Source organism: Anoplolepis gracilipes, chromosome 17, assembly GCF_047496725.1.
Source record: "Anoplolepis gracilipes chromosome 17, ASM4749672v1, whole genome shotgun sequence".
NCBI lineage: Eukaryota > Metazoa > Arthropoda > Insecta > Hymenoptera > Formicidae > Anoplolepis > Anoplolepis gracilipes.
The window spans coordinates 5,289,692-5,307,848 of NC_132986.1; the positions used below are offsets into that span (position 1 = coordinate 5,289,692).

Here is an 18,157-nt window from a genome sequence, read left to right on the forward strand (position 1 = left end):
ATGACTTGATGCAACTGACTTGTTATGTCATACTATAATTTAACATTGAAACTTATAGAATTTATTAGAGCAAATATGCAACAATATATAGAGTGTTTATATTTTGCGCGATATAAGTATTGTTAATGCAATGTGACATAAAATAAGTAGTCGATTTTATTTTATTTTATAACAAAAAATGCACAATTTAGATTAGAAAAAATTTTTCTATACAACTTAAAAAATTTTTATAAGATTTTTGATATTATATAAAAAAATTAATATTATGTTATATAAATTCTCTCTCCTTCTCTCTTATATCCTTTTTTATATAAAAATGATCATTTTTATAATGTTTAACATGTTATAAGAAGACAGCAGTTACAATCAGTTTATTGTGTTTGACGAGAAATAACTTAATCTTTTGTTAACCGCGTGTGTGAAAACTGATACCAACGATAATCTCTTCGATAACAAACAACATCGATCACAATTCTGTGTGAAATACTTTGTCACATCTGTTGAATGAATAGAGATAGGTATTCGGTAGAAACGAATGTGGAAAGCGCAAAACCAATAAACGATATTGATCGATCTGAAAGTCAGCCTGAAAGTATGACATGCAAAAATTGACTATACACTTTGGTTATATATTTTAAAATTATATTATATTAATTTTCTTAACCAAACTTTTTTAACAAAAATATAAAATAAAAAACCAATTGATATTAATTTATATCACTAAAAAATTCTTTATCACAAAAATACCAAATATAGATTGTTTTGTTGAATATATTTTATCTTTTGAAAATTATTCTAAGTTCTTAGTATGCAGAACAGTAGACTATATGTAAATAAATAGTTATGCGTTTAATACTAAGTGCATTAAGAGAATTACCAATGAAAGAGATTGAATTTGACTTTCTCCCGAGAATACCATGTAAAATTGTGATTGCTATGGAACATTATAGTTTTCGGTAATTGAGAATCCTCGTTTGAAATGAAAATGACAGAAAATGGCTCGCGGTGTTTTGAATTTGCATTGATAAATTTTGTGTTAATTTTCTCATTAATCGATAAATATTGCCAGATTAGATTACATGTTTAGTTTAACGTCTATAGAATTATTCCGCCAATATAGTCCCGTTTGTTTTCGATGTATGTGTATGTATGTGACAGAGGTAATTTAATAGAATTAAATTTGGTTTAAACGGTTATAATATATATGCAGTCCGTAATATGTGTATTATGATACATTAGCATAATTTACATTTCTCGCACATTACACACTGTATAAAATTGTAAAAAAATAGTGCAATTGAAAATATACAACATTATATAATTTAATAGAATCAATGTTGCATTGTATTTCAAGAAGAGTGAACAAAATGTGTAGTAATCACTTTATTTATACAAATTGATGTGTTATTAAAAATATGAAATTCACGTTATGTGTTATGAATATATATATATATATAGGGATTTTCAGTTGAATAATTTTTTATGAAACAGAATTTAATCTTTGTGTCTATGGTGTTAAGATTTAATCAATTCAAATGCAAATGCAACCACTCAGTGTCCTTAATCAGTCGCTTAATCCAAGCTTTACTAACAATAAGTTTCGAATGAAAGTTTTAAACGGGAAAATTATAGCGAATAATATGCATATACATTACTATTTTTCAACATTGTAATTTTCAATAAGAAACATATATGCTATATATATTATTATTATTCGGAAATCATGCAGTACTTTTTTTCATAAAATATTTATTATTGTATTTTACTATAATTACTAAATAAACACACTAGATATTTTTTATAATTTTATAACTTTTAATATTTTTTCAAATTATATACATATAGTGCGAAATATACGGCAATATATAGAGCGTTTATATGTTTTGCGCGATATATAAGTATTGTTAATGCAATGTGATATAAAATAGTCAATTTTATTTTATTTTATAACAAAAGATGTACAATTCAAATTAGAAAAATTTAAAAAAAATTTTATATAATCTTTGATATTATATAAAAAAATTAATGTTATATAAATTCTCGGTTATTAATGCGCAGTAGTATGTAGCAAAAATGCACTTTTAATCAGTTTTTTGTATTATTTTTAACATCAACCGACATACAGAAAATTAAGCGAATCAGTATGCAGCAGTGCGTATCCAATTAATGTAATAATTCAACCGATGCATTTTGCTGTTAGTTATTCCACTCGACTTTATTGTAAAAAATCATTATTAGTTATTTGTACAATTACGCTTCCCATATACTCTAAATCAACTTCCTGAACCGACCAGAGGGAAGCAAAGTTAAGAAAAAACGGGAAGGACTGTTGCGATGAGAAACGCGTTATATTTTTAGCGGAGCCTTTGATATAGCTGTGTGTGGGTGGGCTGTGCGGTTCGGTTGGCTTTTTAGTGTATAGTAAACATTGCCCGAAGATAAACTAATTTGTCCTGAATTTATAAAGTCTGCTCGCCCGTCTCGGGACAAGATACATAGATCATTTACTTGCTTAAACAAACATCACAAACAGGGAGACGGGAAAATCATACGCATGTGCAGTCGTGTGAGTGAGTTCACGGAAAACTTTCTGCGCGCGATAAATATAAATAAAATAACGAAATGACATTAAAGAATACAGTTATAAAAACTAACCATGTAAAGAGAAAAAAGGGAGAGATACAAGTTATAATTGTATAAAATTTCTATATATATATAAGGAGAAAGTATGTAAAATTTTAATAATTAAATTTTAAATATAAAATATTAAATAATTTAACGAAATATTAATTAAATAGAATTTTAAATAATTTAAATTGGAAAAAATATCTTAAAATTATAATATAAATTGAGTAAAATTCTTTTTCTCTTTTTAATTTGAATTCTCGCATCTAAATTAAATATCTTTATATAATTTTTTTTATATTTTTAATTTATCTCTTTCTCTCTGCTTAGTAATATATACACACACATTGTATATATAATACATTGTGTTTATATAAGGTATTAAATTAAAACACTATAAAATTTATTTAAAATTGATAGTTTTGATTTGCGAATTAGAAAAACTGAAAAATTCACAATTATTTTTTAGTTTTATTCCTCTCTGTGATCCATATACACATATACTAGAAAAACAGGCCAGTTATACACGTGATGCTCCGATATGCGATCGCCATGAGAATGTCGGATCGTGGTCACATGTGGCGATCGCGTCGCGGCATGAGAAACTCCCGACATGTATCTTCGGCCGCGTGTTGATACGGGTACGCGCAGTTGTGCGCCGATGATTAATAGGAATCGACAGAAGCCGATGTTGCGCGACGTCGACATTGCCCGGTCGAGAAATATCGCCGATAAATTCTCCTTTGAATACACGTCGTCTTTCTCCCTCTCGCGTGAATAACGAAATATATCTTCTTCCCTTTTTCGTTTTTCTTTTTTCCTCACTCGTTAATAACATTTTTTTTCATTCTGATCCCCGAAAGCGTGCGCTTAATGAACGACTGTGTAGATATAAAGGAATTAGGAGACTGTAAAATGTATTCTGTGAAGCGCACACTGTATATTATTGACTGTTTTTAATTTATCGTATTTGTTTGTAACGATCAACATCAATGGTAGTATACATAATTATAATAAAGAAATAATGAAACTAATATCTACAATTCTACATTAAACTTTATTGATAACAAATATGAAGGATTTCTTCTTTGAATAATGACAAATAATTTTCTTTCTCGTTAATAGTGTTTTCTTATTCTTTGCAGACGTAAGTTTTCATATGCTAATAAATATAAAAAATTGAGCATCTGTGAAAATACATTGTTGTTAAAAATATTATGAAGTAATGGATTGTGATTAATTTATTACATTCGTTAATTTATTACACAATGCTAAATGGTGATAAGTATTAGGTAATAATATATAAAATAAATTAAGCATTTATTACGATATATTAAACATCGTAACTTCATTTTCATTAAACATGAGCAATTATTTGAATTTAATTCTGCCAAATTGGAAGTATCCTCTTTCATTAATGACGTTTTTTGATTTTCGTTGGAAGATGATGTACGCGTAACGAACAATCGACGTGCAATATGCGTGCATATCAATGAAAGAGTTAGAGGGGTTGGGAAGCACGCTCTTGTTAGGAACACAATGTGCACATCGCTCGACGGATGAAGCTTGGACGTTATGTGTCAATCGAACGTTATTAATTTGCGGTATTCATTATCCTCGCAGATAGATGGCGATTAGCGTCAACGATAATGGCATGAATTAGTCATGCCGTTCTGTCGTATTATGTCGCATTAAACATTGGCTGCTCGTTTCCACTAAACGCGAACGATAGGAGAATCAATAATTTAGATGGGTACTCACGTACTTCCCTGGTTTATAATGACAACATGAATGATCTATTAAATTCTTATCGGCGATATTAAAAGCAATTTGGATTTTCTTTCATTTTTTATTACAAAGTACTTGTGCATAACATGTGTAAAAGAGATATTTTTAATTTAATATAGTTTAGAAAACTTTTGAAATAATATTTACACAAAAAATATTCAACAATATTAATAATAACATTTTATTTTAACTCTCTAAATTTAATTGTAACTCTCAACATAAAATATATACAATAAAACTATTAATTTTTTTACAATTGTGACAGAAAAAAGTTATAACAAAAATAGATAGCATTTTTGCGAAGTAAAGAATCTAAATAGAATTATTTATTAGAGACTTAATAGAATTTTTTTTTAATGTTTGATGATTTAATGCGGATCGATCGCGACGATTAATTCAGAACTTCAAAGTTCTCGACAGTATTCTCGGCAGGATGTATACATGGTTGCTGGCGATGCATTTGCCATCGAAGGTACGGAAGTGAGGGTCACAAAGAAGTCCCGGAATCGCCTTCGGCTGAGCGACTCGGTGTCACGTATGATGAGCCGCGTTCGTGTATATGTGTACGTGATCCTCTGCGTATATGCGTGACATATTGTTTTCGCGGGTGTACTGTCGCGAGGGGAGCTTGTACTGCGCTCGTTTTGCACCTCTCACCCTCGTTTCGTCGTCCGTTTTCGCATTCACCCTTCTCGATCTGCGTGTTGGTAGTTTCACGAGTGGGCGTTATTGTGTTACGATGTACTATACCGCGGCAGCTTCGCAGACTCCTACGGTGCTCCAGGCCACGGATTTGGGCGCAAACGTTATTATTTTTCGCAATTTGCTAAGCAGATGCTTCCCATTGTGAAGCCGCCGGCGTTGTACGGTTGTGTTGCTCTCGCAGAGAAGTTTATTTTTCTGGCTCGTCTCCGAAAGACATCGCGATATTTTGCCTTTGCTCGCACGGCGAAATAAATTTTTTTGCGCGCGAATCCGTGCAATCGTGAAATCTTTATTCCTGTGCACAAGCGTAAATATACGAGATGTGCGAATTGCAAGAAAAAAAAAGAGAGAAAGAGAAAGGGAAAATAAAAGAAAAAAAAAAAGTATATATAGTGAAGTAAGAAATCAGTTTTAGCACCGAACTAAAATTTTTCAATTAATTTAGTAATTAAACATTTTGAAGGCATACAAAATTTTTTTTTTTTTTTTTTTCTGTAAACAGAAATTGTTTATTTGTTATTTCTCGCCTAATTTATTTTCTGCAAACGAATTATTGATTATCATAATATTTACTTATTTACGTAGTTTAATAATTTTTTACAAATAAATAGCAATAAATAAAAGAAAAAAGTGAGAAAGGAAATAAGGACAGTAAAATATTTTTTATGTAAATAAAAACTTTGCAAGACTTTTTTCCTCCCTTTCTCTCTCTCTCTCTCTCTCTCTCTCTCTCTCTCTCTCTCTCTCTCTCTCTCTTTCTGTTGTCTCAGTTTTTATATATATTATTTATTTTTTAATAATTTTTAAATATTATTGTCTTGAGAATTTCATAGTTTTTACCTCTATTAAACACGCTTAGGAACTATCCTTCTTGTATCTTTACCTTTGTAGACGTCTACGTCTCAAGTTGCCGTACCCGCTGTATGCGCACGCGAGCGCGAACGACGCGTATTCGTGCCGGAGGCTGAATATTTAAACCAACTTGCTAGCGCGCATTGTTTCACCGGCATCCCCATCTCGGTGGATTACACACGTCGGGAAATAATGATCACACTGGTCGTCGTTTTCTACCCTTTCTGCTTGTCTCCTTTGCCGCTGTCGCGTCGTCCGCGTTCTCCGCACTCGCGATGCTAAAACATCTGCGACAACAATGTTGCACTACTGGCGAGATTGTAAACAGACGCGTTTCTTTCTTCCGACGACTGAGAGTATGGTCGAATATGGAAAGCATCGTTCGCGAATTTCCTTCAATGCGTACCACGATACTGCCAGCATTATTACAAACGTCCCTTTTTTTAAAAGATATTTTTTGTGACTGATTGTAAAGATAAATACCATGGTAAATATGTTAATCAGACTAATTCTTTTTGACTTTCTTCTTATACATAGTTTATTTCTTTTTTTTTATAATTTTTGTATTTATATCTAATTTTAATAATAAATTTAAGAGTAGAGAAGAATTGTGTCATTCGCATAGTTATATTGATTTGACTTTTTCTTTAAAAAAAAAAAAAAATCTTTTGCTCTTTTTCGTATATACACTTTATAATATTCTTAGAATTTTAATTGTAACGCTATTGAATCATATCCAGACCTGTTTAGCGCGTTAAACTAGTTTGAATAAACGAAGGGAAACAGACACACAAGAGAGAGAGAGAGAGAGAGAGAGGGGCAAACTCTGAAACCGACTACATACTGTGAAGTAGAAGTTTTAACGTTGGTAATCGTACCGGTTGGTAGTCGCTTTTTCGTTTTTCTTTGTCAGTCCTTTCCAAACATTCACTCTTTTCCAAGTTTATCATCATTTCTGTGATCTTTCATATTACTAAATTTACGATAAACAATACTTTTGCGTTGAACTTTTGCTGACGGTTTTCTATTATTAGTTTTCTATTATTAGTTTTAATTTTTCAATTATAATAATATACTTTATTTTTGATAACAAAGTATAATTATTGATTTAAACAACAAGAATATAAACATATTACAACTATATACCATATAACAAATTATTTTTAGATAACTTTTATGACTTTGAAAATATCTTAATAACAATATATTTTTATTTAAATAACCAAGTATTTGATTTTATCTCTTATAGATATATATATTATGGAGATGCGGACAGAAAGACCACGAACTGCCGGTCGAATAGCACCAACTGGAAGAGTAACACCAACTGTGCATCAAACTGGTGGAGGCCGAAGAAAAGCTATACCGGTTCCACCTCCGAGAGTGCCGACTCCTATGCCCATCGCGAATAATAATCAACAACGGTGAGTACATTCTAAAGATTTAATTGAGCTTATATTTGCGAAAAAGAGCCAACTTTCAAATTTTGTTCTTGTATTTTTTTAAAAGAAAATTATTAGTATTGTGATATATATTTCATAAAAAATAAGTATAATTTTACCACATATAAATAGATCAATAACTTTAATTGTTTTTTAATACTTTTAAGTGCTAAAACTTTAATTTTTATCTGTATAATACACAATTTTACGTATATACAATTTTTGTTTTCATAAAATACAATACTATAATAATACAAACACAAATATAATACAATAATATAAATACTACATAATACAAAATAATACAATATACTAACATAATGCAATAATACTAAATAATACAATAATAAAAGTAATATATTAACGAAAAATTGATATTTTGATATTGATCTTTACTTGCATATAACTTGTCCGAGTAAGCTAGAAATGTCTATGGTGATAAGTCTATCGTGTCTGATTCACACACGTAAGTTCATAGAACTTTATGCAACGATGATATATCAGGGTCGTGCTTCTCAAACTTGTCTGATGCATTTACTAATGCGTACCTATTCGCCCGACGACACAGGGCGCACAACTTTGTCGCGTGGTTTAGCGGTGGATTTTACAGCGAGTTTCCAATCACATCAATTCCTCGCCATAGGATAAAGTGCCATTAAGTGTGTCTCTTGCATCAAAGTACAGTCATGGATAGTAAAACGGCTTGGGATAGCTATGGCTGATTAAACTTAACCAGGAAGCGCAGGGTCGTTGCTGCCCACTTCGCTGATCTCCTCCAACAATCTGCTTCAGCCAAGCGTTGCTTCGTGCAGAACCGGGGGATTTACTCGCGGATAATACCACCCCCGAAATGTTAAGCCTTCGTGGTTAGAGTATTTTTTGGGGCTGGTGTTCGCCAGGCTGAGGATTTTCGAGGGTGGTTTATCGAGGCGCCGCAAACTGCGCGCGTAACAGTTGAGCTTGATAATTGAATAACTAAGTAATGAAAAGTTTTAAGTATTTTATAAGAATTATGTTATAAGAGAAGTATGTAAGAATTTTACTTTACATTTTTAGTCCGAAAATATATAATTAAATTTACGATAAATGATTTAAAAAATTCATATTTGTTAAACGTACTTTTGGTGCATTATTCCATCTTTATCTTTTTTACAATCTTGTATTTAAAATTTTTATATTTAAAATCTTATATTTAAAATTGATAAAAGTCATTCTTGAATGTATTTACTTAAGCGTTCTGTGTCTAACAATAAGAGTAAATAAAATTATTATTCCGGTTAATTAAGATGCTTTTCTTTTGCATTGAATCGTGAAACTAACATGTTAGATGTTAAATCGTCAGTGATAAGAGCTGTCAGAAAAAGTTAGAAAAGAAATGGTTGATGACGTTTGATTATCAGAACTTTGCGAACTCTTTTAACGAGTTCCAGCGCGTAATTAATTACGCAATTGCCTTTTTCTTCGATTATATAGGAAACTTATAGAGATATATAACAGTTTCATCTGTCTCTTCGTTGTACAAATGCATCAATTGCAATTTATTATTATCTCATTAAAAAATAAGAATAAATAAGACTTGGAATGCAAACACACATATAATTACACAATAATATTTTATTTTATTTTTTTTTTTTAAATTAGCTGACATCTACGAAATTTTTACATATTCCTAATTACTTTGGTCAACATATGTAGATGCGACTTTTGTATTTGTTAAAAGATTTTAATCTCACAATTAGAGATAAAAAAGAGAAAGAAAGAAGAGAGAAAGAGAGAGAGAGAGAAAGGGGGGACGGAGGAAGAGAGATAGGAAGAAGGAGAAATGGGAGGAGAGAGAGAAAGAATTAGAGAAAGAGAAAATGATAAACCGTAAAAAGGATACGAATACAGAGATTAGGGAACTGAAGGTTATCTCGAAAAGTGGTTGTCGCCATTGTCAGTGTATTCATAAGTCTCCTAGGAATGTATTATCATAATTTTGTTGCACATTACGTTGCTATTCTGTTCTTACGCGAAGAAATTTACATTTTATTGAACAGTCAGCAGGATGTCTGGAAATGTCTACTCTCTGGAAAACATAGAAAACCTGGAATTTTCAGAAATTTCTTTTGTATTTAGAAAAATCAGAGAAATCTTATAGAATTTTATTGAGATTCGGGAAATTTGTTTGAAAATTCTCTTTTTGATAGTTTTTCTCTCATATTGTAAACAGTCAGCCGTGTATGTGAAACTGGCGTTTCACTTCGTGACTCATTAATTGTTGAGAGTTTTGACTTTATTTTTAATAGTTGTAAAATTCTTGATATATACATACAATATATGTCTAATCTTTCAGTTGATTGTCAGTACTTGTACATTTGGCGTCTCGGCCAATCTAATTTGTTTAATAAATATTAATAATAATAATAATTTTTATCAATAATTGTTTAATAAATATTATTAAAAATATTAATAATAATTTTTACGCATAGAACTCTCTCTGGAAATTAAATGTGATTACAGATTGACAAGAAATTCTCATTTTAAAACTAGTCGATAAAATTATCGAAATACAACCAGTGTCTCATCTTGGTATTTATACGTTCGGCGTTTCGAGTGTTCTAATTTGTTTAATAAATATTCCAATAATTTTTACATATAGAACCTTCTCTGGAAATTAAATGTGATTACAGATTGATACGAAATCTCATTAAAATAGATAGAACCAGCGAAATATGACTAGTGTCTCATCTCGTTATTTATATGTTTGGCATTTCAGACGATTTACTATAGTAATTTCTTTAATAAATATTTTAATAATTGTTATGTATAAAATCCTTTCTGGAAATTAAATGTGATTACAGACTAACACGAAATCTCATTAAAGATAAAACTATGGAAATACGACCAGTGTTTCATCTCGTTATTACATTTAGTGTTTCGGATGATTTAATTTGTTTAATAAATATTTTAATAATTTTTATGTATAGAACTCTCTCTATTTTTGGAAATTAAAAGTGATTGCAAAATAAAATCTCATTCGATAGAACTATCGAAATATGACTAGCGTTTTAATTTGATAATTTAATTTATTTAATTAATATTCTAATAATTTATACGCATAGAACTTTTTGTAGAACTATTGAGCTGTCTTGCTATGAAACTGTCAAGCACTTAAAATTTGACAAGAAATGATTAAAAAATCATGGACAGACAAAGTGAGACACAACATGAACTTGGCATTTGTCTCAGTTTATCCTGAACAATTTTTCTTTATTTAATGGCCAGAACTATTTGTTTAATTTAGTGAAGAACATAATGGGATCGCCAGTTTTACACACAAACACACTATTTAGCTATTCAAATAAATTATACGTTTAAAATATATTATGAATATTTATATCTGTTTTTTTTTTGTTTATATATTAAATGTTTTAACATAATATTGAATATTAAGTACATATTCTTTATATTGTTTAATTAAAAAGAAATGAAAATTTTATGCAAGTGAAAAAATGCTTATTTTATGAAAGTAATTCAGTTTTTTAATACAAATGTAACACTTGAAATTTAGGAGCCCCTGTGTTTTTCTTTTGTATGAAATAATGGAATGGAAAATATCAGAAAATGCCTGTAATAAAAAAAAATTATTTTAGAAAAAGTTGTATTAAAAAATCTTGAAAATATTCTTTTTACTTGAAATTTTGAACAAAAAACTGGAAAATTAGGGAATTTTCAAGGAATCTTTTTACAACATTTGAGTAGATACCTTGAGTCAGGTTGCGAAACAAAATTTTACTTTCAATGTTTTTAAAATTATCTAATACATTACATGTATTAATCAATGCAATATTAAAAATGAGTAATATTTTGATTTAGTTATCATAATTTTAATAAAAAAATAAATTTCAGTATATTTTTTCCATAATAAACTTTGACAGTTTTATTTTTTTTAATAATTTTATGAGAACTATTATATAATGTAACTATAATTTTTAAATAATGTATAATAATTTTCCATTTTTTTTCTATGATATATACTGTAATATTATTTTTATTTTATTTTATTTTATATTTTCTTTAATTTTTGGATAAATCTTCAGATTCCCGGAATGTATGAAACTGTGTAACACTCGAACATATGTAATTTGAACCTATTAATTACAAGTAACTTTACCACAAAAAATATATGCGTCAGCGTGAGAGCATCGAGCGAAATTGGACGTTGTTAGTGGTTAAACGCTGATCATTGAGATTCTACGTTTTTCTGGTTCGTGGTATTTTTATGATTTTCATGGCATTCGTTTTCTAATCTCCTCTCTCTTTCTTTCTTGGTACGTACATTTCATTAAATACTCCTTTTTTTGCTATATTCATGACCACCCTTCGTAAATATTCGTGCGGCGAAGGTTCTACAGCTATTCGCAATGAATCCTCGTTCCCGGGGGTGACCGTAGACGCGGACCGAATAAAGGATGGGATGAGAGATGCGTCAGGAAGTTTGAAGTATTTTCCTCATAAAGCTTTCGCTTATCTAAAATATTCGCGACGATGCGGATTTCGCTTCCGGATTTTAATTAATTAACGGCCAGATATATACTGACGGACCCGAATGAACCCGTTCGGTCAGACGATGTGTGTAGCAGTGGGAGATGATGATGGCGGGTGAAAGATGGGTGGAGGAGGTAAAGGTTCATTAGAACCTCGCGCAGCTTGAAATTCTGTCGACCACAATGTAAATAACTCACTTGTGCTTTATATAAAGCAGAGAGAGGACCTTTGTACCAAAGAGCCGCCCGTATGCGTTCATTAGGCGGTGTTTAGCGTAGTTACACCGGTACATTTCAAACCGTACCACCATGCGCGAACACAAATGTACCAGTCTATTCTACTCATTACACATCTACATAAAGAATCATTGAAATGTATCGAGAGAACTATTTGGTATCTCCCGGAAATGCGAAATCTCTCGTCATATCCGTTCGGAATAATTACATGGAGACTGCATGAAAGAAATATTTGACAATATATGAAGACCTCCGCGAATTAAGAAAGAATGTTTACTAATAATTTTAGCTAGATTAGAGTGAAATATCCTATTGCGTATTTATTTTCTTTCTTTAAAGATAAACGTACGTAAGATAGGCGAACGTGAATGTTAAACGTAATGCTAGAACGATGAGTAGCTTAATACTCCGCGCTATAAACCGTAGACATATCTTATGGAGAGATATTTACTAATGCATAATTACACGAAACAAATAAAGAAAACATGAGACGATGCAGATTGTAATTATCATCGCGAATCGACCGAGTCGCATGGTCGCCTTTCTCGGGGTAGGAAATAATACGAAAGACAATAATTACGGTTTCAAAGAGGAGCGATTCTCCAGGATTCGTCTCCTAGGAATATCGTGACTAACGAACGCCCTAGTGCCACCGTGGCGGAATATACGCCAATTAGCCCGTATTTTTCGTCAAAGAGATCAAACCTCGATTCTGTATTAGTACAGAAGACCAGAGGTTACGGTCGTAAAGAGTCGTTGGTAGAGACAAAGTAGAGGTACCATTGGAGATAATATCAAAGGAGTTAAGCCGTAGTATAACGTCCCGGCGTCAGAGAGCTTTTACGATTTCTATAGGAGCGATTATATAAACGCTCCTTTTTGTAAATTTAATCTCATTGCGTTGTTAACTTATCCTTCTTGCACGTTGTTTTTGTACACTTTCGATTATTGAACAGAGTTGGTTGAAAAAGTTTAAACATAAGATTCAATGTAAGAAGTTGCGTATCAGAGAATAATAAAACATAAGTCTAAGCAAAGGATGAAAGTTTGGACGGACTGAATTTTAATAACGAATCAATAATTGATTTTTTAAACAAAATCTTTAACAAAACTGTTTGCTGCAATTTTTTCCAATAAAATTTCTTACAAGTAAATATTTCTATAATTAGAAAAAAAATTATAAGTTACAATTCCGAAGAAGTGATATCTATTTTAACATAATTAAAATAATAAGATTTTATTTGATTACATCCTATGAATTGATTTCACTTTTATTATATTGTAATGATATAACTTTATATACAAATAGAGCCACGGTTGCATATATACAATAAATATTTGTTTTTAATTTAACGCCGTGGTAATCAAATCATTTTATAATATACAATTTCTTTTTGAATTGACACACATTGCATATGTATATTCATGTGAATTTTGTCATCTCACCCTCGGTTCAATATCCTTTCACGCGTGATGCTTCCGTATGGATCTAATTTAAGACCGGTTGAAAGACTCGATTGATTTGTCGTGCATGTCGAGAGTTAATTAGCTTCGAGCACAGGCGATGGTAATCTAAAGGTTCTCTGGCTCGCGACCTTTAATCAAGCGATTGATCAAGCGATAGTTTGACACATTATCGACCTCCATGTACGTGATGATCAAGACCACCTAAAACTTTGCATTGATCGAGTTTCTTGTAATTTAACTAATTATATATTTAACCGTCTTTCATAATTATGTGGATGTCAAATATAAGAAGCATGTCACTTGTGGCGAACTTTGATGAGACATCTTTCTATTTCTCTATTTTATATTGCGATCTATTAGATTCACTTACATATTTTTTCATATAAACTATTTTGCTTGTTGTGTACTTCCACCCAATATTGATTTATACAAATGTATCTTCCGAGATATATGCATAAATGCAACGAGTTATTATTTTATGTTTTACGGTTTGATAGCTATTTATTTCTATGATCTTTTGATTTAGCTCTTTACAGTTGTTGATAGTAACTCGTGGGCTTTGCGGCTCTTGATAGCGATTTATATTTCGTCACACACAGACCATTCCGTTCGCCGCCTTTTTTCCCGCATTGATCTGCACCGATGAATTCGTCGGCTGCCGCGTTGGCTTTTGATGGATTGTGCGAACACGCACGGATACGCCGCCTCAAATACGTCGAGGTGCTTAACGAGGCAGATTTTTACGGGATCGTTCGACGAATGGGAATATGGATATTTTGCTACGAGAGAAACTCGATGCCACGCACGTTCGAACCGCGGCGAAATACGCGTACGAAAATGATACAATGACGCTTGCATATGCAGGTCAGAGGCTCGCAAAAATTTTTACCATAGCTGTGAAACATTTTTATTGGCAGGTGTAGTAAATTGCATGTATAACAAATTGTGTGTCACAAAATATTTTAATTTTTAACAGTTTTTTAATTCTTAACATAGTTAAGGAATAATAATGAGACCAATTTTTTCTTTTTTTGTCTCCTTTCTTTTCTCTTATTATTTCTACATGTAAATATAAAAATTTTATATATAAATATATATTAGGACCGTCAAAATAAAAAATTATTTTTTTGTCAAACATTATATTGTTTTTCTCATCTATGGAATATATCGTCTTAGCATATATAATTGAGCGTTAATGACTTGAGCAAAGATAATTTTTTTGTTTCGTTTTTATTTTGTTTAAAGATAAATAACATTATTAGATTAGAAACGGTTAATTGATATTTATCAGATTTATTAAAAAGCACTTTATATAGTAAAACATTTTTTTAAGTACAAAGTGTATTAATGAACTATCATTTTATTAATAAGTTTTCGATATTAAATTTATCAATTTACAACAGTGCAAGATCTGCTTTATCAGCTCGTGATATACCCGGTGTCACGATAGAAAGCGTTGGTATCTCAATCTAGCGGCAAGCCACAGAAACATAGTTACGAGGATGCTGCGACGTCGGGACGCCGATAGTGCTCGGCGTCTCCGTTGGCAGGCGCCACTTTCCAAGGAGTCGTCACTTGAAGGGTGTTTTTCACCCCTAACAGCGCGGTCGTAATTTTCCTCTCTACCGAGATTCACAGTTAATCCAAACTTGTAAACTTGGAAACGTCCGCGGGATCATCCTGTAATTAATTAGATCGTGAAAATAATGTGTTTCTGATATCTATTGCGGAATCGTATCAAACTATAACTATAACTTGAACACAAACTTGATTAGACGCGTTTAACTTTTGTATGATTTAGAAGTTTACTGTCAAGCAGTTAAAATTAATTCTCTATTCAGTTTCCCTTCTCAATCTTTTACACCTGTGTTAAAGAAAAAAAACCTATCCAATTCGTTATTATCGAAATATGCATGCCGTTTAATTTAATATGAATGAGAAAATAATAGCGATGAAATAAAATGCAGATTAGCGATATCTAACGTTCGCCAACTTATTCTTCGCGAAGGTGTTTATCCGATACTCATTATCTCGAGAATCACATTGTATTTATCCGCCTCGTGAATATTTTATCAGGCACAGGTCGTTAACCTAATGGAAACGGCGTTAAGACCGAGGGGATCGATATGGTGTACTTTCGCCGTCGTCATCCACAAAGTCCAATCGTGAGAAAAGGAATCGTGAGGAAAGGCAAGAATCCGCGTAGCTCTAATAGCGCGTGAACGCACTTAATGGAACTATTTGAATTATAATGCGGCCGATCGGAACCGCGATTGGCAGCCTTCGCTCGGGGATCTCAGACCGCGGCGTCTTGCCCTAATCTTCTTTTCCGATTAGAAAACCGGTCCATCTCACACCGTTATGAGGCCTAATAGCTATAATGATAAAAGATTGATAATTATGAACATTAATATGCGCGTTACATTTCCGCTTATGTTTTTATGAAATACTTTGGGTTTTGCGTAAAAAGAAATTGTTTTTTTTTTTTTCATATGACTACTTGAGATTAATTAAATTCGGTTCTGTTTATATACATATAAATATGGCAGATATTTTAAAGATTAATTTTTTTTATGAACTTGGAGATTATTATGTTTTGAAGAAAATGGTAGTTTTATGGATATTTTTTATATAAGTAAAAGAGGAAAATGAAAAAGAGTGATTAACAAAAAAATCTAAAATTAAAAGGGAAATATGTTAGACGGTTTGTTCAAAAATAATCAGAGAAATTGGAGTCGTAGTCTCGTAATCAATATTTTCACGACGTATACATGATCCCAGTTTACAACGATCATTAGTACCAGAGTTGAACATAATTATTTGTAATTTATTTGATATCCGGTACTTTAATGATGTTAATTACACGAGATGAAGCCGCCTTTACCGCCTTCGCGTAATCATCTCTTAAGTATTAATTCTTGAGTATGTGCCTTCGACGCCTGTTTCTTCTACCGTGCGATAATGATTCCGACAATGCTACAATTGCAGTCTCTCTGTTTTTTTCTCTTATTTAGCGCGCTCGATAATCTTTCTTCTGCGTCAATGGTGTTGAAACACAGTAAGAGAAAATAATACGTCTTGAAACTATTACGCGAGAAAACTAATATTTCTAAATTTTTATTACATTGTATACGCTTTAATTGCATACAGAATTGCAAATGCTTAATTAACGTTAGCAAGAGATAGGCGGGTTGTATATATACGTACGTATGTAGCGAAAGTCGTCACGGACAAATGATAATGTCACTATTGTAAGAGGTAAATGCTAAATACGCCTGATGAATAAGATATCGTTCGATTAGGAACTCACAACTTGCCTTTCATTACTTAGCATGATGTAAAGGAAACAAATATAATTCTAACTATAAAGTCTAAGAAACATACATGAGAAATATATTCTATTTCTATTTCTATACATAACTTTCTTTAAATATTTTCATAAGAAATTTTTTTTTGTATTAGCTAATGACATTTTAAATCAATGTCTCGATGTACTAATTGACATAAGAATTATACTTTAAATTTTAAATTTTTTGAAAAAATTACTTAATCAAAGATTCTCTAAAGTTTCACTATACGTATACGTACACTTTTCAATTTAACGATAACACTGCGAAAATTAATATCAGTGTTAAAAGAGTTATCAGATATTTTGTACAAATTGAGATAAATGATCGAGAAGAAATATAATAATTTATTAATTTAAGTTTAGAAATATTGAGTATTAAAGTTCACTTATTTGTTGATAGAACTTTGACATAATTGAACAGAGTTAAAATGAACAGATAAAACTACAAACGTGCATTATTTGCAACTATCAAGATAACGATCGATATTTCGGCTTGAAGCTCCGTTAATGAGATCGTTTAATTCTATGTTCGCGCGACTTCACGTACGCCCTTACAAGTCGTTACAGCACCCGCTCCGTCGTCATCTCTCAGACGTTTATAATAATGACGCTAAATTATCATTTCTGTCTGTCATATCTCCGGTAACTCTCTCGGCAAAACGACGAGCGTGGGTGGTTCGTATAGCTGACTTTGTGCCGACTTTCTCGGACTATATGGATATGGACATCGCAGTAGTGGTCAACCATCGTCTAATATATCTTTATATGTCATTAAACAAATTATTTATTTTATTATTTAATTATTTTATTTAGTTATTATTTTATTATTTATTTTATTTAATATATAAAATATTGTGTATTATTTATCTCACATATTTAATACCTATATTATAATATAGTGAGATTTTCTTTTCTATTTTCTTTATAATTATATGTAAATGTTTTAATTTTTATATATAATTGTATGTAAAATTAATTTCTTCAATTGTAAAAAACAGATGATAAATTTTGAATAAATGTGGAATTTTGTCACTAATGAAACAAATAACTAAAATAAAATAAAACTAATTAGCTATTATATGAAAAATAGTAATTTTATATCATTTGTTATTGAATACTTTATTTTATGTGCATTGCTTGTGGAGTGTTTAGACTATCGGTTG

At 31.1% G+C, this 18,157-nt stretch overlaps 1 protein-coding gene across 9 annotated transcripts in view; it reads left to right on the plus strand.

The window, feature by feature from the left end:
• The window catches only part of LOC140675269 (uncharacterized), a 337,048-nt gene that overhangs the window by 49,745 nt on the left and 269,146 nt on the right, over positions 1-18,157 (plus strand). For all 9 annotated transcript variants that reach the window (XR_012048353.1, XR_012048354.1, XM_072909579.1 and 6 more), the window contains one exon: positions 7,220-7,394. Coding sequence is in view for 7 of the 9 variants with exons in the window: in XM_072909579.1 (XP_072765680.1) it covers positions 7,231-7,394 (164 nt within the window). In the remaining 2 variants the exon portion in view is untranslated. The remainder of the gene's footprint in view (positions 1-7,219; positions 7,395-18,157) is intronic.